The sequence below is a fragment of the Oratosquilla oratoria genome, chromosome 36, assembly GCF_046742065.1.
Source record: "Oratosquilla oratoria isolate Oo_2021 chromosome 36, ASM4674206v1, whole genome shotgun sequence".
In the NCBI taxonomy this organism is placed as follows: domain Eukaryota; kingdom Metazoa; phylum Arthropoda; class Malacostraca; order Stomatopoda; family Squillidae; genus Oratosquilla; species Oratosquilla oratoria.
In genome coordinates this window covers 40,792,980-40,819,918 of record NC_134812.1, presented here as the reverse complement: position 1 = coordinate 40,819,918, position 26,939 = coordinate 40,792,980, and the positions used below count along the sequence as shown (strand labels likewise).

General features: G+C 39.4%; 1 protein-coding gene across 1 annotated transcript in view; it reads right to left on the bottom strand.

Moving 5' to 3' along the window:
- Nucleotides 1-1,042: 1,042 nt before the first annotated feature.
- Nucleotides 1,043-26,939, bottom strand: part of LOC143018974 (putative divalent cation/proton antiporter TMEM165) — a gene marked incomplete at its 5' end in the record, with an annotated part of 40,450 nt that continues 14,553 nt past the window's right edge. The window contains 5 exon segments of the mRNA XM_076174648.1: nucleotides 1,043-17,422; nucleotides 18,972-19,077; nucleotides 23,330-23,500; nucleotides 23,888-24,063; nucleotides 24,715-24,976. Coding sequence (XP_076030763.1) covers nucleotides 17,358-17,422; nucleotides 18,972-19,077; nucleotides 23,330-23,500; nucleotides 23,888-24,063; nucleotides 24,715-24,976 — 780 coding nt within the window.

Genomic DNA, 26,939 nt, shown 5'->3' with positions numbered 1-26,939 from the left:
TAACAATATGGCAATTTTTTAGTTGTTCACATTCTTTTCAATGACAAATAAAACAACCAATTTCTTCCATAAAATATTTTATGCAAATCTACATCCTACACTCCAATGGACCATCTTTGAAGTTCTGAGTATTCCGACATCAACAGCAATGTCCTACGGAAGCCAGGCGACAAAATAAAACCCATAGTTATATATACACATGAAATAAAGTATTGTCAAAATATTTATATCTTCTACAAAAATAGGCCTAATGTCTCCAAAATGTGCACAATGGGGATTTTCGGGTATAATATTCCAATTTTCAGTGATTTTGATTCAATTGTTACTTCAAGTTTCTCTTAACAGAAACCACTGCTTCACAGTGGCCAGCAATGGTCCATGTGCCTAATAGCAAAGAAATCCTACATTTTGTGATCAATGTTGTGTGAATGTGGAGCTGTTTGTGTCACTGGAGAGCCATTGCTGGTTATCAATTCTTGTTAAATAAAAAATGTGTCAGAAAAATCTTGAAAGGTGAAACAGCATTGACAGTTTTTAGGGCCCGGCACCAAGGAAACGTTTCTCTCAGACATCTGGTTTGTGGGACCACCTACCTTGTGTAGATATCAATTACTGGACCCACTTCACAGCTGTGCACGAGATGATTCCTTCATGAAAATGGTCCACACTCACCACAACATTAATCGAACATGTATATACCAATGGCCTTTTCCCCCTTACAAGGGGGTGTGGCTGAATCAAAGCATTAATATACATTATTTTCTTAACCCCACTGCATTTCTTTGAAACACCATCAACTTTCAAACTTCTCATTCAGTACAACAAATATACATGGTATATTTATGTATATAAAAACTTTCCTGCACTCAACTTCATCATGTGTAGGATGGCTTGACTGAATTTGAGCTGCTTATGTGCAATAGGAGAATGCAGTACCTTTCCCTAACAGGAATGAAAAATCTTTGTACAATTTCACATAAAATGATTAGGTCTCTGATTAGTATCATTCATTCCAAATGCCAAACATAAGGGATATGCACTCAAAAAGTGATTAAAAAAAAAAAAAAAAAAAAAAAAAAAAATGGGATGATGTGTCACAACTATCTACAGCTTGGGATGTCATGAAATGGTAACAAAAATTCTGATAAATCTAGTTTCAATAAATAAACGAGAACAACCAAGTAAATACACCGAATACTGAGGAACAAGGTAAAAACTTTATAAACAGTGTACAAATATACACAGGTGTTGTCATCTAGAAGAAAATGTGACTCTTGTGAGTTTTTTTACAGGTCATCAATCAACAGATTCTTTTAGTGTTTTCCACATTCAGCCAAGGGACACACCTGTGCAACAAACTGGCTTAGTACCAGCCAGCAACTTCTAAGAATACTTTTATTCTAGTCAGCAAATTATTCAATTTATAGGAACATCTACTTGTTAATGGATTAAAAGCTCCTCTCAAACATTTAAATTGTGCTGGCTGCACCAATATTCTATTCTGTCTAAGGACAAGCAATATCATGCTTGGAAAAACTGCTGATACATGAAGGATTAAGTTCTACGATACCATAATCTGTTCTAGTTCGATAATTAAATTCAGTTACAGGCTGGATCTTGGAAAAAAGTGGTCCAAATTATCATGACAAAACTTCAAATCTGCTCTATGGATTTTGTCCGACTTATTAGAAAATTATATTCAGCTGGAGAAAAACTATCAGTCTCAAGGAGTAAAGGAATTCAGACATCACATGAACTGGCAGCACAATGCTCCTCAATCAGCACAGGCACCTCAACAGGGTTGGTGGGGGTGTTGTAATTTGAACCATCCGTTTTGTTCTTTGACAGCATTAGAATTAATACAAAGTCTATTCTACCAATTATGTTTACCTGTAACATTATTTGCCATTCATGAATGCAACACTAGCTGTAAAATAATTCAATATTTTCAACCCCTTCAGTATGTCTCAAATTCTTGCATGCAGTATTGGCTGCCATATGTATGATTTATCATACTACTTGCATTATAAAATATAAAATCACTGCTGTATTACTCAGTTTTACTATGAGTAATAATAAACATAGAAAACATTATCAAACCAGTTCACAGAAGCCGGGGGTAACTCGTGTACTACAAAAAAATATATATAACCCGGGCGCCAACGCCAACATCCCTGTGTACCCACTCATGCCTCATGACGCCTATGTAGGTGTCATTGTGCTGAAGTGGTTAAAGTAAACTGAGAGATGCGGGTATAAAGAGGGTTTGGTGAGGATGGCAAAATCTTCAAATGTACTAAGAGTAATTAGATCAATGGGGAGATGTGACTTATATTTGTAATCCATTGCTGATAATTCACATACATTTCTATCCTTGATGTGAGCTTCCACAGAGGTTGAAGTACGCATGGAAGTCATGATGAAATAAAGCCAAGCCAAACCAACAACAAAGGAAAGATGATGTGCTATGGTAGTGTGGTGGGAAATTACAAAGCAAAAATGCAGAAGGCAGGAAGCATAAACATAATGGTGGTCTCCCTGTGGTGAATTAGTGAGTGATATAGGTGGTTGCTCCTCAAAACTGCAACAGCCGCAAGACCTGACCTGGCATGCATTACATTGTTTTTAATTGATCATGTAAAATAACAAATTCATCTGATGATGTTGATTTAAAACTGTACAATGCAAGCCATGTTACCTCTACATATATATATATATAAATATGTACATATACATACATGAATACATAGAGCAGATATTTTTGGAGGAAGAAGAAGAAAAAAAAAAAAAAAAATCATAATCTAAGATAATAAAGCCCACACTATAACACTTCTTTATTAGCATGAGCCAAATCTTTATGGTATATGAAATATAACACCTATACTGATGTTTTCAATCTTTTTCTTACCCTCTTCAATACAAGTCAATTTCTCACAGTCAACATCAGCTGTCTGATGTATGATGATTCACCACAATTCTCGTGTTATATACAGTTACATCTGTATTATTTGTTCTCTTTCACTCTGAATATCATTAACTACAGAAAATGTGATCAAGCTAGTTCACAGAATATGGGTCACTCAGATATAACTACAAAATGTAATCCAGACGCCAATGCCAGCATCCTCATATACCCAATCATGCTTCATGACACCTACAGGGGTTAAAGAAGAAAAAGAGAAAAAAAAAAATAATAATAATAATAATAATAATAATATAATGATAATTAAATAGATAAAATTTATTCCAACATCCCAGAGCACCAGCAGCTCCTAAGTCTTCAGTCAATGCGAACAATACAATGGTAGTACTCACCCAACTATCTGTCACATAAATAACTCCAAAAATAATAAATTCGCCTAGTTTGAATATTGCCCAACTCCAAACTCATCCTGTAATTTCTCATTAATATTCAGAAAACTCAAAACCACTTCCAAGTGGAGATGTGGTAAAAAATAAATGTAACATAAAATAAATACTTTATGACACACAACAGTCAACAAGCAAATGTGTGAAGCTACTTTGGCTTACTGTTGTATTCTCAACAACAGAGTAAGAGAGAAACATCTAGGATTGTCTCACATAAAATATAATAATACATAAGTAAAACACACCAGGTAATAAATATGTACACAAATGTATAAATTGCAAACCAGATTCATGTGCAAAATTGCCTCAAAATCCACAAAACTATGTTTTTCAGTTTCTTGGCATATGGTCTTTTGAAGTACAGGGAACAAGACCAAAGGAAAAACATTGCAAAAAAGTGTTTTCAAAATATCCTCATCCTTCATGACAGGACAATAAATTACTCCTGTTCAACACAAAACAATCCCAATACCCGAAAGCAAATTCTCACCAAAAAATATACTGCAAAATATAAATATACATCAGTGTCCCCTCATAGTTTTTTTCAAGTGTTGCACTTTTTGCCCATTTGCTACTATGATGCATTTTCTAAGTTTTATCCTACCAAACAACACTGTTTTTCAGCTTAGGAATGCTAGATTAATGTAAGGTGCTAAACCTAAACCTAAAAAAAAAAAAATATATATATATATATATATATATATATATATATAACTCAATCAAAATACATATATATATATTCCTATGCTGAGATACAATATAAGGACTCAATTATTGCTAACTGATTTTATTCATCTCAGGAAGTGACATTGCAACGGGGATACATGTTATCTTAAATAACCTTGATACTATGTGAATACCAAATGTACTTTGTAACAGCCAAATGAGAGGGAGATGACACAGGGGTACCACAGATTTTAATCCGGCATTGGGTATATCTATTCAGCCTAAAGCATCAAGTATGTACTCGGCTAACCATTTTTTTTGTGAGTCCATCTTTATGAAATCTTAAGCAAGAACAAATAACAAATTATGCATCATCTACCCAACTTACTGTTGTTATTTAAGACCTTTGCTCCAGTAATGAATCATTCTAACTAATGCCAGATATTATTCAGCTGTGAGGAAGACTTAAGGTGAACAGGGCTGAGGTGACCTAACCAAACCTATTTGCTAAAATGGGGAAAAAATGTAACAATAATAAGAGCAAAAATTAACAAACGAGAATTATAATAACAAAATAGATAAGAAATACATAATATAATGAAAAAATATATATACAAATAATAGATATAAAATAAATGATATAGAAAAAATACATACATACACCAAAGGCTCTTTCCCCCTTACAAGGGAGGTAGCCAAAAAGCAAAGGCATAAAAACCACTCCCACCCATTCCATCCCCAACATACCCCACTCCCAACCACCCCCTTCCCTCCCTCTTATCTTAGCGCCTCCTGGATGACGGGTCATCCCTGCATCTTGTCCACTGCCCTGGGTCAGAAGCAGTGTTGCAAGACACAGTACATCCACAGCATGGCCACTTCATTAAATCAGTGACCCCCTCTCTCTGTCCCCTAATGCAGAAAAGGAGACGACAGGGAGAAATCCCTTCAGGATGCGTCAATTTATTTTTCACACATACTTCCTCACCCCCATCCCCCTCATGCATCACAGCATCACCCAATCATTCATACACAACCATTCTCCATTCACCCCTATCTTCTGTCCTCTCCCGTCCTTCCTAAAGAGACATTCCCCTTTTACCCCATCTATCCATCTCATCCTAGGTCGGTACCTCATGTTCACTCCTTCCACCTCTGCCTTCCACACTTCGTTTACTAATCTTTCTTCACTCATTCTTTCCATGTGTCCAAACCATCCCAATACTCTTGCATCAACCCTATCTCCCAACTCCCTTTCCACCCCTGTCCTCTTCACCCTATTTCTCATACTATTAACAAATAAAACTAAATAAATTGGCATGAGTTAATTTGGTTGAGTGCAGCACCCTACCTACAAGAGTATGACAGCATAATCAACTTCCAAAACTCTCTTCATGACAATGTTAAATACTTCTGTGTAAACTCGCTCTATAACATTCAACCCTATTTCTCCGGTCTTTTCCCCATATTGTCACTCTTTGGCATTTAATGAAACATAGATTAACCTGTACATAGCTCTAGTAAATATACAAACTGTGCAAGGCTGCAGTATGTTGACTGACATGACTTGGTACAATACAGCTACCCAGCAGGCAAATTACAAGCACATATTTTACAAATGGCCACCCATTCCTTATAAGGGGAGGAAAGGGCCTTTTGGTAAAACACACACAAGGAAGAACCCAAACTATTTTACAGGTATGTAAATGGCAAACTGAAGAATTAACAAGAAATAGAAAACCTGTGCCAGGGTAAATACGAATATACAGAAGAACTGGAAAGGGCTGAAATTATGAACCACTTCAAAACAGTATTCACAATAGATAACATCACCTAACTGTGAGGAAATAGAGAGATATCCCCCTCAATGAAAGAAATGATTGTAACACAAAAGGAAATCAGTGACCAAATCAAAACCCTTGATGTCAGAAAATCACATAGTCCAGATGGAATTGCAAATTGGATACTGAAAGAATGCATGGAGGAATTAACAGATAAAATATACAATATAATTAAATTCTCACTTCAAGAAGGAAAGGTGCCACAGGACTGGAAGAATGCAAATATTGTACTGATTTATAAGGGAGGAAACAAGGAAGATCCATCAAATTACAGACCGGTTTCCCTGACAAGAACAGTAGCAAAAAATTGTGAAAAGGTTATCAAATATAGATGGGTTAAACATCTGGAAGAAAAAACTATACTGAATCCAAATAAATTTGGATTCAGACAAGGAAGATCATGTACAACAAACTTGATCTGCTTCTACTCAAGATTAATAGATATAATACAAGAGAGAGATGGTTGGGCAGACTGTGCCTTTCTGGACCTACAAAAGGCATTTGATAAGGTACCACATAAGAAACTAATAAGGAAAATAGAGTCAATAGGTGGCATCAGAGGAAAATTATTGGAATGGATGAAAGACTTCCTGACTGGGAGGAAAATGAGAGTAGTAATTAGAGATAAATTCTCAAATTGGGAAGAAATGATAAGTGGTGTCCCACAGGGATCAGTACTGGCCCCAATCATGTTTGCCATATACATAAATGACATGGATAAAGGAGTAGAGTGTTATATGAATTTCTTTGCAGACGACGCAAAAATACTAAAGAAAGTAAGAACGGGGGGAGGATTGCAACTCATTACAAGACTTGGACAAGGTCTGGAAATGGACTCAAAAGTGGGAAGTGAAATTCAATATCAAGAAATGTAGTATAATGGAATTTGGAAAAAGTAAAAACAGAATATCGAGAGATTATAAAATTGGTGAAGAGGTCAAAAAAGTAAAATCGTAAAAAGACCTTGGAGTGATGATTAGCAAAGACATGACACTGGACAAACATATTAAAAAAATAGTCAGAGAAATCTATAATTTATTGTGGTCAATAAAAGTGGCATTTGTCTATTTGGATGAGGAAATGATAAAAAAAAAAATTAACTACATTAATAAGACCAAAACTCGAGTACGCAGCAAGACTATGGACACCCAGTACCAAATAGAATATAAAAAAATTAGAAAGAATACAAAGAGCAACAACAAAACTGGCACCAACTCTTTCTAAAATGACATATGAACAAAGACTGTCCAAATTAGAATTACCAACTCTGGAACAAAGAAGGGAAAGAGGAGACCTACTATCTATAGAATTATAAAAAGAATGAAAATCTTAGATAAGAATGATTTATTGAAATGGGACAATGGAAAACAAGAGGACATGAAAAGAAACTCGTACATACATATACCAAAGGCTTTTTCCCCCTTACTATAGTCAACGCAAGGAGAAATGACCGTTAAGGCGTGGCTAGGAGATTTCCCGGTGTTGCCACATATGGGCATCCATGGCGAGAACGTGCATGTGGATGCAATGTTTTCTGAATGCAGTGTGAGGGGGGCGGGGCTAGAGATTAGATGTAGTGGCAACGTCGCTCTCGCATGCACATATGCCATATCTACACTTAAAGAAACGAAACCTTTGTATAGAAAACATTGCTTTGATTTTTATCTCAGTGGTGGTGTGTGACAAAAAATTATAATATAATCATATGAGGCAACATTATAAAATTATAAAATAGAATTATATAATAAAATAAAATGATAAAATAATTATATGTGGCACCACAGGGGAACTCCCAGTGCTCCGCCCTAACGGCCAGATCTCAGTGCATAGGGTATAGGGAGGTAGCCAAAAAGAAAAAGGCAGAAAAACCATTCCCACCCACTCCATTCCTAAATACACTCCACTCCCCTCCACCTTCTACCCTCCCTCTTATCTTGGCACCTCCTGGATGACAAGTCATCCCTGCATCTTGTCCACTGCCCTGGGTCAGAAGCAGTGTTGCAAGACATAGCACATCCACAGCAAGGCCACTTCATTAAATTGGCAACCCCCCCTCTCCATCCCCTCATGCAGAAAAGGAGATGGGGAGAAATCCCTTCGGGATGCATCAAATTTTTCTCACACATACTACCTCACCCCCCATACCCCAACTCATTTCACCTCATGCATCACAACATCATCCATATACAACCATTCTCCATTCACCCCTGTCTTCTGTCCTCTCCTGTCCTTCCTCAACAGACATTCCCCTCTTCCCCAAAGCCCCCTTCACCCCATCCATCCATCTCATCCTAGGTCGCCCCCTCATGTTCACTCCCTCCACATCTGCCTTCCATACCTCTTTTACTAGTCTTTCTTCACTCATTCTTTCCATGTGTCCAAACCATCCTAATACTCTTTCATCCACCCTATCTCCCAACTCCCTTACCACCCCTGTTCTCCTCCTCACCTCCTCATTTCTCACTCTATCCAGCCTAGTAACCCCCATCATACTTCTCAGACACCTCATCTCAAACATATTCAAACTCCTTCTCTCTTCCTCTCTTATGTTCCATGTTTCTGCCCCATACAGTGCTGTTGGCACAATCACTCCTTCATACAATCTCCTCTTAGCATCCATTCTGAAATGTCTACTCCTTATTACACTATTCAATCCACCAAGGCATTTACTCGCTTCTCTCAATCAAAATTCTACCTCCACCTCCACTCCACCCTTTCCTGCCACATTTGTACCAAAGTATCTAAAACTATCCACTTCCTCCAGTCGCTCTCCCTTAATGCTCACTTCTAGTCTGCTGCCACTTTCACCCCTTGTACATCTCATCACCTTAGTTTTACCCACATTTATCTTCAACTTTCTTCTTTCACACACTCTCCCAAACTCTGTTACCAACTTCCTCAATCCCTCCTCTGATCCTGCTACAAGTGCAGTGATGTCTGCAAACAACAGCTGGCTCACCTCCCACTTTTCTCCATTTTCTTTAAACATCTCCAATCCCTGACCCACCACCCTTGCATTTACCTATCGCACCACCCCATCCATGTATAAGTTGAACAGCCAGGGCGACATAACACATCCTTGACAAAGTCCCACCTTTACCTCGAACCACTCACTCTCTTCATTTCTAATCCTGACACATACTCTACTACTCTCATAAAAACTCTTGACAGCTCCTAGAAGCTTTCCTCCTATAGTGCCTTCCTTTCTACCCTGTCATAAGTCTTTTCCAGATCCATAAAAGCCCAAAAAACATCCTTACCTTTTCCTATAGCTTTCTCACATATCTGTCTTACCACAAAAATCTGATCTACGCAACCTCTACCTGTCCTAAATCCACACTGTTCCTCGCCAGTTACTCCCTCTGTTCCTCTCCTAATCCTCTCAATCAAGATCCTCCCATAAGCCTTCCCAAATACACTTAACAAGCTAATCCCTCTGAAACTACTACACTCACACTTGTCCCCTTTTCCCTTGTAAAGAAACTCGAAAAAGATAATTACAGAAGAGATCTGGAGAAAAAAAAAAAATATATATATATATATATATATATATATAAAATAGCTTCCCACACAGAGTGATAGATAACTGGAACAAATTAGACAGTGTGCAAACACTATTCAAGATTTTAAGAAAAAACTTGATACTGAAAGATACAAAGATGGGTCACCGTGAGCATAGCTCCCTTCCTGTATAATACAACTATGTAAATATACACACACATACACATATATATATATAATTATAATAATTCTGGTTTTGGTCATATGTGGATATATGCAACTTTTAATAATAACTTGCAGGAATCCCACAAACCCATAGACCTGGCAATGGTACCTTTCCATAGACCTCCCTGGGTAAAAATGAGTCTGATGTATTAGTGTGGGACTGTTTCTTTGTCATTGGCTTATAGCTCTAGGAAAGGAGCTGTTATCAGCTGTCAACTCTCCTCACATGAAAAGGTAAAAGAAATAGTCAAAGTTGTCAGAGAGAAAGAGATATGAGAGAATCTTGAATATGGTCTGGAGACAGAGCCAGCCCCTTTGGACAGCATCTCCAGACAGAGGCAAAGGTGTTGACAAGTTCTGAACACAAGCAGCAGACAGACAATTCTTTCCAACATCCAACTGCAGGACCACTAATTGCAGTTCCCCATCGCTGGTTCCTTCAACTTTCTACCGTAAACATAATGCTAAAACAACTGTCAACCACAACTTATACAAGAACCAAACACATGAAAGCAATAAAACTTCTGGAAAGGGCCAACATTAAAAATTATGTGAGGAGAATGTTCTATATCACAAAACTGGAGGATGACTGTGGTGAGTGGCTATTGTATTGCTTTGAGCTGTTGAAAACCAATTAAATATAAATGAAGGATACATACACACACACACACATATATATGTATACACACAGTACACCCCTTATATATTTAACCAATTGGGGAGAAAGCCAAATAGATCCATCTTAAGTTCAAATTTCTACATTTGTCCTATTTTAGCTTTATACCCATAATTACTACAAAATCATAAAATGGAATTGTACTCTATTAAATACACCCTTCTCTTGATTTAATGGACAAGGGGGGACATTGGGTTATTGATATGTCATAATTGTATGGTAGGGGAGGGAATGACTTAGAAATTTATACAGATTCAAAAAGTTTTTCCCATTGCCTCTGAAATCTTGAAATTTGTTATATGGTGGTCCATTAAATTGGTACCATGCATTAATGTTTTTGTACTTACCTAATACAGTAGTATTATTAGTTTAAATGTAACATATCAAGCACGTTATTTAAAGACAAGCAGGGACGCAGCAGGTGCTGTTGTTGTGGGTTATGTGGTTACAAGAAGCAAACAAATAGCTACATTCAAATTGGGAATTTATGTAACATATTAAAACAAGAATCTAGAACATTGTCTGATTTATCTGCTATCCAATTAATGAATTCATGATTTCAGAGAGAAGGTGGATGAAGGGACAGGGTTATGTTATAATGAAGCAGTGGAGGTGAAGCAGCTTCAGCTGTCAGGCCCTGTACTCTCTCTTGTGGCATTGCTTCTGATCTGAGCAGAGATAGCCCACAATAAACCAAGGTAAAAGGAACAACAAATGAGCATTCAATGACTGTAGGATGGGTGAAGGGTGCATGTATGCCTTAGCTGGGCCACCTCACTTGTAAGGGAAATAGTGCCTTTTGGTATATGTATGTAAGATTCACAAATATCCACTTTATTGAGGGTTTAATGTACAATATATCAATACTCAACTGAGAGGCTGTAAAAAGGTAAGAAAAACCATGAAACACACATGTGGATGCTCTGAAAAATCACTAGATGAGCATTTTGATTATTCCCTATATACAAGAATAATCATGAGCATGGACTGACAAATGTACAAACATACAAACAACCATGATCAACAACTGGGACATGTACTGTGCATGTGTTGTCTTATTAGTTTATTGTATTCACCTAAATGTAATGTGGGAAGGGGGCTATACTTATGAAGACCTATACCCTGGTCTCTGTCTATTGAATGTGTGTGCATGTGTTACGATTCAAGTGCTTAATTAAGGTTTTCATAGATAACTGAAAGTTCCTTGACCCCTTTTACTTGAAGTCTTGTTACTCACACTGAAGTGAAGGTTACTTAATAGCAAGACTGCCAAGAGAGGGAGGAGAGAGAGAGAGAAAAGGAGAAAGAGGAAGATGAAGAGAGAGAGAATTATATATATACACACACACACATAAAATAATGGCACATGTGAATGTATGAACAAAGCATAATAATACATGGATGCTACAGATGTCAAAAAGTTCTTTATCCAAATATGACATATTACAAAATTGACAAAAGATCTGCAAGCAGATATAAAATGCTGGAGGAGGAACAGAATGAAACTGGGAACATGGGAAGAGACCATAAATAGATTTTATGAAGCAAACTGTGAACCTACGTCATGACTGAACTATTTGAGAAACACTGTCTTGATTACCCAGAATGGAACAGACGTAAGTATAATATCAGAAAGAACAAAAAGTATGTGTGGGTATGGTTTATGCATTATGTGCTCACACATACACACACACACACACACATATATGTATATATAATATATATATATATATATATATATATATATATATATATATATATCCACACACACAGCAAAGGCCCTTTCCCCTTTATAAGGATCCTGGCCAAAATATAATAAAATTAAAATGGATCACAGCAATACAGGAATGGTTTTCATCATATGCAAGAGCATGTATTCCTCAATAACAGTCAGACACTAAACTCCACGGGTTGTAAACAGAATGAACTAACATTTATGTAGAGTATGTATACATTTTATATAAATACAACTAATTTAAACCAATGTTAATACACCTAACAAATTCATGCTTCACTCCATCTCATCAGCATTTAATACTTTACATCCTTGACATCAAGGAAGATGATTGCCTTTTTCCCTTTGTGATACTTCCATCCAAACAATGGATGGGGAAAAAAAAAAAAAAAAAAAAAAAAAAAAAAAAAAATTAACCACTCTCTGCTGAAAATCATAAAATAGTCAGACCAGCAGGAAATGGCCAATACCCTATCTGGGGCTACTGGCTGCAAGTTATTGTGGGGTTAAGCTGCTCAGTAGTATGCAGCTGATACTTTTGGGTCTATATGGGGCACCTCTATGGACCAGAGTCACATATCATTTTGTATTATCATCATCATTATTATTATACTGTGACTGTCCCTCCGTTATGCTGTCCCACCACTCTTAATACTATCCTGTACCATTTCTTTGAATATTCATTTCCTTTTTTTGACAAACCCTGTGGTGAGAGAGAAGAATATTGCCACCAAGTGTTTCCATTTGAGTCGACAAAAATGGGACAGGGATAGGACTAGGGAGGGGCGAATTTCAGTTTGGGAGTGTAGTTGGGAGGGTTTCAAGAGCAAAGAGAGGACAAGGGAGAGAAGGGGTGGCTATACTAGTAAGTGAAAAGATAGGAAAACATGTGGTAGAGTGGAAGGTTTCAAGGTTAATGTGGATGAAGGTGAAACTGGGAAGAGAGATGTGGGTTTTTGTAAGTGCATAGGCCTAGAAGTGAGAAGAGTGTAGAGGAAAGAGAGGCTTTTTGGGCAGATATCAATGTAGTGGTATTGGGAGATCTCAGTGCTAGGATACAAGATTAATCAATAGATGGAGTGATTGGGAAGTGTGGAGTTCCAGGAAAAAATTGTAGTAAAGAGATGATGATGGAGGTGTGTCTAGAGTTGATGTTAGTAAATACAGTGTTTAGGAAGAAAGTCGAGCATAAGTACACATGGGAGAGGGTGGTGGATGGAAGAGTGGTAGATAGGGCTTTAATGGATTAGTGGTAACCAGGAGAAGAGTAGGAAGAGTTTTGGATGTACATGTTCTAAGGGGAGACAGAGAGGGAATATCAGAATTATTTTTGGAAGTTAAGTAGAGAGTGGAGGATTGATGGAGATACAGAGGGTAGTGAAGTGCTTAAAGTAAATTGCTTAAATGACAAAGAAAAGGAGAAGGAGTACAAGGAGAAGCTGAGAGAAGAGTGGGAGGGAGTGAAGGATAGAGTAGAACTAGGAGTGGAGAAATGTGGATTGGATCAAGGAGAAAGTCACAAGGTGTGCAAAGATGGTGTGTGGAACAAGGAGGATGGATGGAAGGAAGGATAGTGAGTGGTGGGATGAAGCAAAGAAGGTTGTAAAAAAGAAGAAACGAGCATTCAAAGATTGGTTACAAAATACGATGAGAGAAGCATATGAGAGGTACAAAGAAAAGAGAAGTAAAGCATAAGATAAAGGAGGCAAAGAGGAGAACAGATGTGAAATGGGGCAAGATTATGACAGAAAATTTTGAAAGAAATAAAATGATGTTTTGGAAGGAAATTAAGATAAGAAGAATACGTGAATCAAATAAAGAAAAGGTAAAATGTGCAGATGGAGAGATGATAATGGAAGAGATGGCAGTAAGAGGAAGATAGGCAGAGTATTTTAGGGAGTTGCTAAATGTGAGGGAGGATAGAGAGGGAAAGGTAGTTGCAGTGGGAAGCACTGAGAAAATCACAGTGTCGAATGAGGAAAATGGAGGAGAAATAAAGATGTGAAAGCAATTATTAAAGTGATAAGAGCAGGTAGGGCACCTGGATTGGATGGGTGTGTGGTGTACATGTACCCCACAAGCATGCTTGTGCGTAAAGTGCAAGTTTATGCATGGTAGAGTTGTGTGGTAGTTGATCTGACTCAATGGTTGGAAAGGCCAAAAAAGGGTCACTGCAATTAGGTCATGTTTGGTCAGGCATCAGGTCAGTCCCTTGTATATATACTGCCTGCCCCGAGTGGGCAGGCCATTCAGTCAGTCAAGTCTGACCTTTGTGCTTGTAGTGTAGGATAAGTAGGGGTTCTGTGGATCAGATTTTTGTGGTAAGGCAGATGTGAGAAAGCTTTAGGAAAAGGTAAGGATGTTTTTGGTCCTTTATGGATTTGGAAAAGGTTTATGAAAGGGTAGACAGGAAGGCACTGTGGGAGGTATTGCAGATATATGGGATAGGAGGAAAGCTATTAACCACTTCAGTACGGAACTTAAATGTCGCGGGCAGCAGCCAATGCCAGCCGTATGACGTGTCGTAATAATACTCGCATCATAAAATATAGTCACCGCTTATATCGATCGTTCTCTCTTTCACCCGCGAATTTTGAAAACCACAGAGAATGGGATTCAGGGCGCATTTGGGAGAATGTAAAAACACAGGGGCGACTACAATAAATATAATCAAGACGCCAATATGGCAGCGTCGCGAATCCACTTGCTCCTCATGACGCCTACGTGTGCGGCACCGTATGGAAGGGGTTAAGAGCAGTCAAGAGTTTTTACAAGAGTAGTGGAGCCTGTGTTGGAATTAAATGGAGAGAGTGGTTTGAGGTAGAGGTAGGACTTTGCCAGGGATGTGTTATGTCACCTTGGCTGTTCAATTTATACATGGATGGTGTTGTGTGAGAGGTAAATGCAAAGGCAATGGGCCAGGGATTGAATGACTAAAGAAAATGGAGAAAAATGGGAGATATGCCAGTTGTTGTTTGGTGATGGCACTGTGCTTGTAGCAGGACCAGAGGAGGGGTTAAGGATGTTAGTGATGGAGTTTGGAAAGGTGTGAGAAAGAAGGAAATTGAAGATAAATGTGGGTAAAATTATGGTGATGAGATGTACAAGGAGAGAAGATGGCAGGAAATTAGAAGTATTAACCCCTTCCAAACGATGATGCCTACATAGGTGTCATGGGGCATGAGTGGTATATGGGGATGCTGGTGTTGGCATCTTGATTATATTTATTTTGTAGTTGTAGCTGATGACCCCCATATTCTGTGAACTGGCCTGATCATATTTTCTGTGGTTATTGATATTCAGAGTGAAAGAGAACAAGTAATACAGCTGTAACTTTATATTTTATAATGCTTGTATTGTGATGCATCATCATACATCAGGCTGTTGATGCTGCCTGTGAGAATTTGACTTACATTGAAGAGGTTACAGGAGAGAGACTGGAGGAAGTGGATAGCTTTAGATACTTGGGTGAGAATATGGCAGGAAAGGTAGGAGTAGAGGTGGATGTAGAATGTAAATTGAAAGAAGGAAATTCTATGGGGAATTAAAAAGTGTAATAAGAAATAGACATTTGGGAACAGGTGCTAAGAGGAGATTGTAAGGAGTGATTGTGCCAACAGCACTGTATGAGGCAGAAAAATGGAACATAAGAGATGAAGAGTTTAAATGTGTTCGAGATGAAATGCCTGAGAAGTATGGTAGGGGCTACTAGGCTGGATAGAGTGAGAAACAAAGGGGTGAGGAGGAGAGCAGGGGTGGAAAGGAAGTTGAGAGATAGAGATGATGAAAGAGTATTGGGATGGTTTGGACACATGGAAAGAATGAATGAAGAAAAATTAATAAAAGAGGTGTGGAAGGCAGAGGTGGAAGGAGTGAACATGAGGGGGCAACCAAGGATGAGATGGATGGGGGTAAAAGGGGCATTGGGAAAGAGGGGAATGTCTGTTGAGAAAGGAAGGGAGAAGACAGAAGATAAGGGTGAGTGAAGAATGGTTGCATATGGATGATGCTGTGAAACATGGAAGGGAGTGGGTGGGGGATAAGGGGGTGTGGGAGTATAAGTGAATGATATTTTGATGCAGCCCAAAGGGATTTTTCCCAGTCTTCTCTTTTTCTGCATAAGGGGAGAGAGGGGGGGGGGGGGTCACCAATTAAATGAAGCATCGGTGCTGTGGATGTGCTGTATCTTGCTACATTGCTTCTGACCCAGGGAAGTGGGTGAGATGGAGGGATGATCTGTCATCCAGGAGGAGCCAAGAAAAGAGGAAGGGGTGGTGAATGGGAGTGGTTTCTGTGGGGATGAAATGGGTGGGAGTGGATTCATCCCTTTGACTTTGGTTACCTCCTTGTGAGGGGGGAAAAGCCCTTGGTATATGTATGTACGACATGAATAGTGGACGAACTAAATGGGAGGATATTAATATGAGAATCCATATGAACGCATTTACGTTATGGCCAATTAGAAACATTGCTAATTTTCCAAAATTTCAATAATGTGCATACACTATATGCAAACAATTATATACAATTTGATAAAAGTATTTTTCTACATGTAAAAAATGTATATGCACACAAGTCAACCTTATTATTCAATTAGCATATAGTGGTACAACACCCACCTTCCCATCAAATATCTCTTATGCCCCAAAGTCATCAGGTGTTTCAACCCAATTCCACACAGACATGGATACATGCATACAAAATATAATTTTCATTTGGACTATTGATTGAAATATCCTAAACACAGTATGACACTCAAAAACATGCACCTCTTGAGGAATAAACACAACCGTTGCTCACCCACTACTTTGTCTGTTCAGGTGACACTGTAACTTCTGAGGGTACAAGTTTTGACACTGAGTAAAATGTGTAGCTCTTTCCTAACAGATATACACGACCAATAATGACCATTAAATGTGACCCCTTCCCAAGTGTCTCTTAAATACATAGTTCTTCCTATACAGATATGCATATCCAATACTCTAAACCCTTTCTGACATCTCCTAAGACCCATTCAGAAGGGTTCCTTAGGCACCAAGATCAAGGCGTCCTAGGTCAAAACCTCAAGAACCCTCTCAAGTTGTTGACAAGCTCTCCACAAATTTTTGACATGACAAAGAACCTGGAGATGCAATTGTAACAACTCCTTCAAGCTCTGTGGGTTTTAACAAGACAAAGAACATGGGAATGCTGCGGCAACAACTCCTTCAAGCTCTCTGTGGATTTTAACAAGATGAAGAAGCTGGGGATGCTGCGGCAACAACTCCTTCAAGTTCTCCATGGGTTTTGTCAAAACATGGCAAGAAGTCCTTCAACAAAAGCTCACAATCTTGCTGCTTACTCTTTAAGGACCCATAACCAAAGCAGACAAAGCAAATATGAGGAACACCACTCCACCGATGATTGTTACTGTAAAAGAAAATATCAATCAGTAAGTCATTAATAATCTTCAAGCATATAAAAATTAAGTACTTTTTATAACTGTTGCATTTACATATGGTTTGGATATATGGAAAGAATGAGTGAAGGACGATTAGTAAAAGAGGTGTGAAAGGCAGAGGTGGAGGAAGTGAACATGAGGCAGTAACCAAGGATGAGATGGATGGATGGATGGGGTACAAGGGGTATTTGGAAAGAGGGGAATATCTGTTGAGGAAGGAAGGGAGAAGACAGATGATAGGGGTGAGTGGAGAATGGCTGTGTATGGATGATGCTGTGATGCTTGGCAGGGAATGGGTGGAGGATGAGGGAGGAGAGGGAGTAGGTGTGAATGACATTTTGATGCAGCCCAAAGGGATTTCTCCCCATCTTCTCTTTTTATGCATGAGGGGATGGAGAAGGGGGGTTACCGATTAAATGAAGCAGCCTTGCTGTGGATGTGCTGTGTCTTGCTATATTGCTTCTGATCCAGGGAAGTGGTCAAGATGCAAGGATGACCAGTCATCCAGTAGGAGCCAAGAAAAGAGGGAGGGAGGGGTGGTGAATGGGAGTGGAGTATGTGGGGATGAAATGGGTGGGAGTGGATTTATGACTTTAACTTTGGCTACTTCCCTTGTAAGGGGGAAAAAGCCCTTGGTATATGTATTTATATGTTCTATTTATATGTTTTTTGTTTCTGTTTTTAGTTCTTGGCCAATCTTTGATACATTTACAAAGATGAGGAAACATAGTAGGGGGCAGGGTGGAGTTGAGAGTAGGATCCCCCCCCCTTCCCTCCATCCATAATTATCACCACTTTCTCTGTAGGGACAATATAGCACCAATGAGGTGGAGTCATTCAGGTGGTACAAGAGCAATTCAAAGAGGGTAACAGAATGGAGAGTTGGAAAAGATTAGACGAGAAAGTGGGGAATGAGGATGAGGACAAGGAGAGGTGGTGGAGGAGGAACATTTTGCATACATTAGTCAACACTTCTATTCTTACGGAGAACATCACACTGAAGAGGTGTAGTCACTGAGATGTAAGGAGGATAGAAGTTAAAAGAAATTTTCAAGTAAAGAGCTACCTTGAATCAGAAAAGAATGCTATATGACTGGTCCATGCAGGGTAACTAAAGCCCCTGCCTCATAGCGATGGCAAACTTGTGCAATGAGACTGGGGAGAGATGGGGGGAGGAAGGAGGAGGAGGAGGAAAAGTAAAAGGATGGGAAATATGAAGAGAAGAACGAGGAAAAGGAAAAGAGGGAAGATCAAGAGGAGGGGAGGAAGAGGAAGAGGAGGGGAGGAAGAGGAAGAGGAGGGGAGGAGGAGGAGAGGGAGGAAGAGGAGGAGGAGGAGGAGAAGGAGGAGGAAGAGAGGAAGGGGATGAGGAGGAGAGAGAGAGAGAGAGAGAGAGAGAGAGAGAGAGAGAGAGAGAGAGAGAGAGAGAGGATGATGAAGATGACAATAAAACTGTCAACAACAAAGGCACATCTCCTCTCACTCTTTATAATCATGTTATCATAACAAACTGCTCACCTGTTCTGATAGATATTTTTTGTGCAATCATTCTCCCACCAATAACAGCCAGTCCGGTGCACATAAAATGACCTATAAGGCCTCCAACAATAACGCCACCCACATCCTGTCAAGGTAAAAGATAATCAACACAAAGGGAAAGAAAAGAAAGGAAAAAAAATCTGTTATGAGAGGTAACAAGCCAAAATATGTACACACCCCAATCCAACCCAATCCTACCTGTCACCTATTGTTTCCCTCCCATTTTAGCTCCTCATGAATGAAGGGTCATCCCCGTCTCCCACCCAATGTCCAGGTTATAAGCAATACAGCAATAAGAAAAATTAATATACGAAAGTAACACATTCAAAAATCCCCTAGATAAATACTTAGACTCTTATCTGCAAATAAAATATTATCCCTTGCAATAAAAGATCAGACAGCCCATCATTTAATTGTAATTGGATAGGATAGTGGTAGCAGTAGTGTTATTTCATTTTCTATTGCCTAGTTACCCTGTTTTCTTAACTGTAGCTTAGTAAACACAAACAGCCTCTTTAGGGCCAGTAGGCCTGCTGTTGTTTGTTCCTCTTTTGTGTTCCTTTGCTCCTTTGTGAAATATATAAATAATAATACACACATATACTAAAGGCTTAAAAAAAAAAAAAAAAAAAAAAAAACATAATATCCACTCCCACCCATTCCATTTCCACATACTCCAGTTCCATTCACCCAACTCTCTCCCTCTTATCTTGGTTCCTCCTGATTAATGGGTCATCCCTGCATCTTGCCCACTTTCCTGGGTCAGAACCAGTGTCACAAGACACAGCACATTGACAGCAAGGTCGCTTCATTTAATTGGTGAGACTCCCCTCTCTGTCCCCTCATACAGAAAAAGAGATGGGGAGAAATCCCTTCAGGCTGCATCAAAATGTCATTCACACATACTCCCTCACCCCCCCATCCTCCACTCACTCACTGCCATGCATCACAGCATCATGCATACACAACCATTCTCCACTCACCCCTATCATCTGTCTTCTCCCTTCCTTCCTCAACAGACATTCCCCACTTTCCCAATACCCCATCCCCCCACCCACTCCCTTTTATGCATCACAGCATCATCCATAAACATTCTCCATTTACCCTATATCCTGTGTTCTCCCTTCCTCAACAGACATTCCCCTCTTTCCCAATGCCCCTTTAACCCCATCCATCCATCCATCTCATCCTTGGTCACCCCCTCATATTCACCCCTTCTACCTCTGCCTTCCACACCTCTTTTACCAATCTTTCCTCTCTCATTCTTTCCATGTGTCCAAACCATCCCAATACTCTTCCATCAACCCTATCTCCCAACTTCCTTTATACCCCCATTCTCCTTCCCTCCTCATTTCTCACTCTATCCAGCCTAGTAACCCCTATCTTACTTCTCAGACACCTCATCTCAAACACATTCAAACTCCTCCTCTCTTCCTATTTTATGTTCCATGTTTCTGTCCCATACAGTGCTGTCAGCACAATCACTCCTTCATACAATCTACCCATAGCATCCATTCCTAAATGACAATTTCTCATTACACTTTTTAATCCACCATGGCATTTACTTGCTTCTCTCAATCTACATTCTGCCTCCACCTCCACTCCTCCCTTTCCCACCACATTTGCACCCAAGTATCTACAGTTATCTGCTTCCTCCAGTCTCTCTCCCTTAATACTCACTTCCAGTCTGCTGCCACTTTCTCCCCTTGTACATCTCATCACCTTTTACCTACATTTAATTTCAACTTCCTTCTTTTGAACACACTCCCAAACTCGGCCACCAACTTCCTCAATTCCTCTTCTGACCCTGCTACAAATGCAGTGTCATCAGCAAACAACAGCTGGTTTATCTTCCACCTTTCTCCCTTTTCTTTAACCATCTCCAATCCCTGACCCACTACCCTTGCATTTACCTCTTGCACCATCCCATCCATGTATAAATTGAATAGCCAAGGCGATGATACATCCCTGGGGAAGTCCCACCTTTACCTCAAACCACTCACTCTCCTTTTCTGATTCTAACATAGGCTCTACTACTCTCATAAAAATTTGACTACTCTTAACAGCTTTCCTACTATCCCATATATCCGCAATACCTCCCAGAACTAGGTATCCTTCTCCTGTAGCCCCCAAAGGGGACATTCCTAAAAAAAGCAAAGACATAAGAGGGTCTGGGAGGTTTGGGTTTTTTAATGTGTGTGGATGTGGTACAGATGAGAGTAAAAGGGAAGAGATAGGCAGTATGATAGTGAGAAGAAAGATGGCTGTGATAGCATTGACTGAAACTAAGTTGAAAAGGAGGGGTGAAGAGTTTGGGAGTGTTGTTGGGAAAGTCTCAGGAGAGAAGATAGGATGAGGGAAAGGGTGGCTATACTAGAAATGTGGATGAAGGTGAAACTGGGAAGGGAGGTGTGGGTTTTTGTTGGTGCATATGGCCCTGGTAGTGAGAAGAGTGTAGAGGAATGGAAAGCTTTTTGGATAGATTTAAATTAGTGTATAGAGGGTTTAGTGAGAAATGTTAATATAGTGGTATTGGGAGACCTTCATGCTAGGGTAGAAAATGAACAAACTAACAGAGTGGTTGGGAAGTTGGAGTTCCAGGAAAAAATTGTAGTGGAGAATTGGTGTTGATGTGTCTAGAGAGGATGATAGCATATACAGTGTTTAGGAAGAAAGTCAAACATAAGTACACATGGGAGAGGGTGGTGGATGAAGGGTGGTAGATAGAGCATTAATGGACTATATAGTGGGGGGGGGAGAGAGTGGAGTAATATCAGATCATTTTTTGGTGGAAGGTAAGTTCAGAGTAGAGGATAGATGGAGAAAGAGGAAAAGGACAGAAGGTAGGGAGGTGCTTAAAGTAAACTGCTTAAATAAGAATGAAAAGGAGGAGTATAAGAAGAAGTTGAGAGAGGAGCAGGAGGGAGTGAAGGATATAGTAGAACTAGGAGTGGAGGAGGAATGGGGATGGTTCAAGGAGGGAGTCACAAGGTGTGCAAAGACGGGAGGAAATAGAGGGAAGGGTAGTGAGTGGTGGGATGAGGAAGCAAAGAAGGTTGTAGAAGAGAAGCATTCATAGATTGGTTACAAAATAGGACAAGAGAATCATATGAGAGGTACAAAGAAAAGAAAAGAGAAGTAAAGCATAAGATAAAGGAGGCAAAGAGGAGAGCTGATGTGAAATGGGGTAAGAGTATGACAGAACATTTTGAAAAAATAAAAAGATGTTTTGAAAAGAAATTAAGAAAGAGGAGGCTAATCAATTATAGGAGAAAAGGTAAAAGATGCAGATGGAGAGATGATAATGGAAGAGACAGCAGTATGAGGATGATGGGCATAGTATTTTAGGGAGTTGCTAAATGTAAAGGAGAGGAAAGGAAAGGTAGTTGCAGTGGGAAGTGCTAAGAAAATAACAGTGATGAGTGAGGAAAATAGAGGAGAAATAAGGAATGATAAGGTGAAGGCAGTTGTTAAGATGATGAGAGCAGGTAAGGCACCTGGGTTGGATTGGTGTTATGCAGAATGTCTAAAAAAGGGAGGTATAGTGATGGTGGACTGGCTTGTGAAGTTATTTAGTATTTGTTTAAAAGTGGGTAGAGTGCCAGAGAACTGGAGGAGTGCCTGTATAGTTCCACTTAACAATGGAAAAGGGGACAAGTGTGAGTGTAGTAGTTTCAGATGGTTCAGTTTGTTAAGTATAGTTGGGAAGGCTTATGGGAAGGTTTTGATTGAGAGGATTTGGAGAGGAACAGCTTTAGGAAAAGGTAAGGATGTTTTTTGGGCCTTTATGGATTTAGAAAAGGCTTATTAATATGACAGGGTAGACATACATATACCAATGGCTTTTTGCCCCTTACAAGTGAGGTAGCCAAAAACAAAGGCATAAAATCCACCCCACCTATTTCATCCCCACATACTCCACTCCCATTCATCCCCCTTCCTCCCTCTTATTTTCGCTCCTCCTGGATGACGGGTCATCCCTGCACCTTGCCCACTGCCCTGGGTCAGAAGCAATTGTTTTATGTATTTGTATAACATGGGTAAGCTGTACAAATGTAAAGAAAATATGAATTAGGGGAAACCCAAACTTCAATAACAATTGAGATTTATGAGCCAGATATTCACCACTTTTGGAGGAGAAAATGACTGCCAGCTTACAGTAAAATAGTAGTCTATATAAATACCAATAAACTTGGTACAGTAAATTAACATGCATTCCCTCCCCACATCATACCATATAATACCTACATATAACAATGGCCAATCAAAAAATAAATACACAAAATATAATACAATATATATATATACAAATAAAAATAAAACAAATAAATACTTGCCTCCCGAGCTGCCATAACAACTGTAGCAATTTGAGATCTGTCACCCCACTCAGCCAGGAATGTGAGTACGAATGCTTGCATGAAGACCCTTGACACAATCTTGAGGATCCTGTTCCGGCGTAGACGCCCTCTGATGCCACCACCACCTTCCTCAAGTGGCTCTTTTTGGTACTGTAAAGATACATGGTATGTGGTAGAAATTATTCCATTATGTTTATGATACAGGGTTCCTGAATATGACTAGAGAATGGACTTTATCAAATGAAATGATACTTCACACATGAATCACTTCAAATCTGCCTTGTAGCCAGATATTTATTCAGGCTTAACCTAGATTGTTCAACTCAACTGAGCGTAAACCCTGGAGAAAGATAATTCTGACAATAACCTTGATATATCTGAGGACAGAATATAACAAGGTCCAACTCAGTTTGCCTCCCCCTCAGGTGAACAAGATAATCCAGTACACACCAAAATAAAAGTTGGTATGTGGTTACTGAATTTTCCTAGGTTGAACAATGACTTATAAATACATGTGAAAAACAAAACTGCACTCACATCATCCTCTTGTCTCCTCAAGTCGGATTGAACTTCTTCTAATTCCTCCTGTCCTTCATCTGCCCGCATCCTTAAACCTTCTCTCAACATCTTGATGCCAAAGATGGCAAACAATGCACTTGAGGCATAAAATGTGTAGACTCTGGGGATTACGGTGATGATGTAACCAAACAGGGCTGCAATATGAGACGAGAACCATGTTCAAGATTTTCTACTACAGCTATGTCTAAAGTCTATTGGCTGGTACTCTGTCTCTGGATGGTGTCCAAGATCTCTATCAACTTTGATTGGATTTCCTCTATCTTCTAACACAAGGAGAGCTAGCAACTGATGACTCATCTCCCCTCCTACAGCAAGTGACTTAGAAACCCAAACTAATACAACAGTGACATAAGTTAGGAGTTTCTTCCCAAAGATATCTTTATGAGGGCTCCAAGGACTGTTGCCAACACCTGTGGTCTGTTGTGGGTTTCCAGTTCATGAAACTCAGGGCCATGATAGTTACTATTGTTACCATTCTCCTGATCTAATTTGGATGTTTGCTGGCATAGCAGGTTAGAGTGTCGTAACTTGTGGCGGAGGTTGAGGTGATGGCACTTCGAACCCTGCTGCTAGCGAGTTGGACCAGTTGGACTAAGGGTTCATTAAATTCCATGATGCAATGTCCTCTGTAAAAGGGCACTATCCTAGCCCCCTGATGGAGGGAGTTCATGATGTAACAACAAATTGAATCTGATTTAATTCAGGTACACAAATACACATGAAATGAAGCATGCTGTACCTGAACATCTTGCTCTAACTCAAAAACCAATAACCCTGTAACTCACCTGACATTATGTGCATGAATGCAAGTGCTGTCATGGCTCCACTGAACACAGTCAATCTTGGGTGGTTCATAGCCATGATTGCTGCGATGAAGAAAGTTTTGTCTCCCAGCTCAGAGACGATGATGATGCAAAGGGATGCAATGAAGCCATGTGTGAAGCTCATGTCTGACTTGCCCCCCGGAGTATACTTGGAGAGCAATGACTCTACTTCCTCGTTCTGAGCAGGTTGGTCAGCTGGTGGTGGTGCATTGCCAGTGTCATCCTGTGATGCAATCTTATATTCAGTATAAAAGCATGGAAATATAATAAACATGAATAAGAAAATAAATAGTTTTGTGAGAAACGTGAAAAAAAGTGTACCAATTTCCACTCTTGACAAAAAGTTTTTCTTAATGGTGAGGAAGGAGCAGACAGAGGTGAGAAGGCAAAAATAAATTATCAAATAAATACAATGAACAAATAAATAAATGAGTAAATGAATAAAAAAAGATGATTAGATTAAGAAGAGGTGGACACAAGTGAAAAAATACTACTAATAAAAAAATAATAATAATAATAATAAATAAATGAAGATAAAGATGCTGGGATCTGATAAGTATTTCTTGTGTGAATACAATAAAGTCCCCATTATTTGATACATCTGGGGTTTATGCTGTCATAAATATTTGTTTATTACTTTTGAAGGATTAAAAGAAGGATAGAAGACAGTGAGAAGATGAAGAAAGCACAAAGAATAAGATAAAAGGAAAGGCAAAAGATGGAGGAAGAAGAAAATGATAAAAGACTGAAGGAAAAAAAGAGGCTAAGGAGTAGGAGGAAGAGGAAGAGGTAAAGTAGATAGACAATTGGTAAAAAGAAGAATGAAAAAGAAAGACTAATATACCTGCCATCCACTTTCAATACCGGTCATCATCCTCAATAGCCTCTAGAGGTGCCCACAATTAGTCTCTGGACTGGCCTTAAGAGTCCACTTCGCTAATGTCAATTGTACTCCCTCAACCAGAGACAAAATGCAGCTGTTCCTCTCCTTCTACTCCTACAAGTCAATGTCAAAGAACCAGTCCCACAGAGCACAGAAAAGTCCAACAACTTTTCCCAAATAAAACAAGGGGGAACACCTGAGGACTACTGCCAGCCACCATAGGACTGCAGGTTTCTAGTCAGTGAACCTTGAAGGAACAACAACAATTATCATCACCATTATTATGATCATATCTTGTTGTTTGTGGATGACACTATGCTTGTAGCTGAGTCAGAGGATAGATAGAAGCAATTAGTAGCAGAGATTGGGAAATGTGAGAGGAGAAAGCTGGAAGTAAATGTGAGCAAAAGTAAGGAGTTGAGACATACATGGGGAGAGTGTGGCAGTGGTTTGAAGGTGACTTTAAAGAGGATGAGGTGGACAGCTTCAACTATCTGGGGTAGTAAGTAGTAAGGAATGGAGGCATTGGGGGTAGACAATCAATCAATCAACTGATTGTGGGAGTGGAGGGTAGATATGATCTATAGAGTAAGGGAAGCAAGTAAATGTTTGGGGGGGAATAAAAAGCATCATGAGAATTAGGTATCTGGGAATATACATCTAACTGCAGTATAAAGGAAAAGAGTGCAAAGTTTTTTGGGTACCATATCCTGCTCTCTAACATATACAGTACCTAGCCTCAATTTTATGTATGGTTGTGTATGCACATACATAATAGCTCTCATCAATAGTTTGCTTTCTCAAGATCAACTAACTACTATAAAACAATATCATCTATCTATAACCCAAAGGCTTCTTCCCCCTTATAAGGGAGGAAGCCAAGTCAAAGGCATGCATCCACTCCCATCCACCACCCTTTCCTCTCTCTCGTCTTAGCTCCTCATGGATGAAGGGTCACCCCTGTCTCCTGCCCACTGCCTGGGTCAGAAGCATTGCAACAAGACACAGTACATCCACAGCATAGGTACTTCACTTAACCAGTGACCCCTTCTCTGTCCCCTCATGCAGAAAAAAACAAAAACAATAAACAGATAAACTATAACCTGTCTAGGGTACTGGCTGCGTGTTATTTTGCAGTTTAATTTGTGCAGTAGCATGCAGCTGATATTTTAGGGACTAGGGCACCCCTACAGACCAAAGCCACACATCAATTTGTCTGTGGTGGAGGAAATCTCTACTCATAGAGAAATCATACTATTTTATTGTATTGTGACTGTCCCTCCAATATGCTGCCCCTCCCATT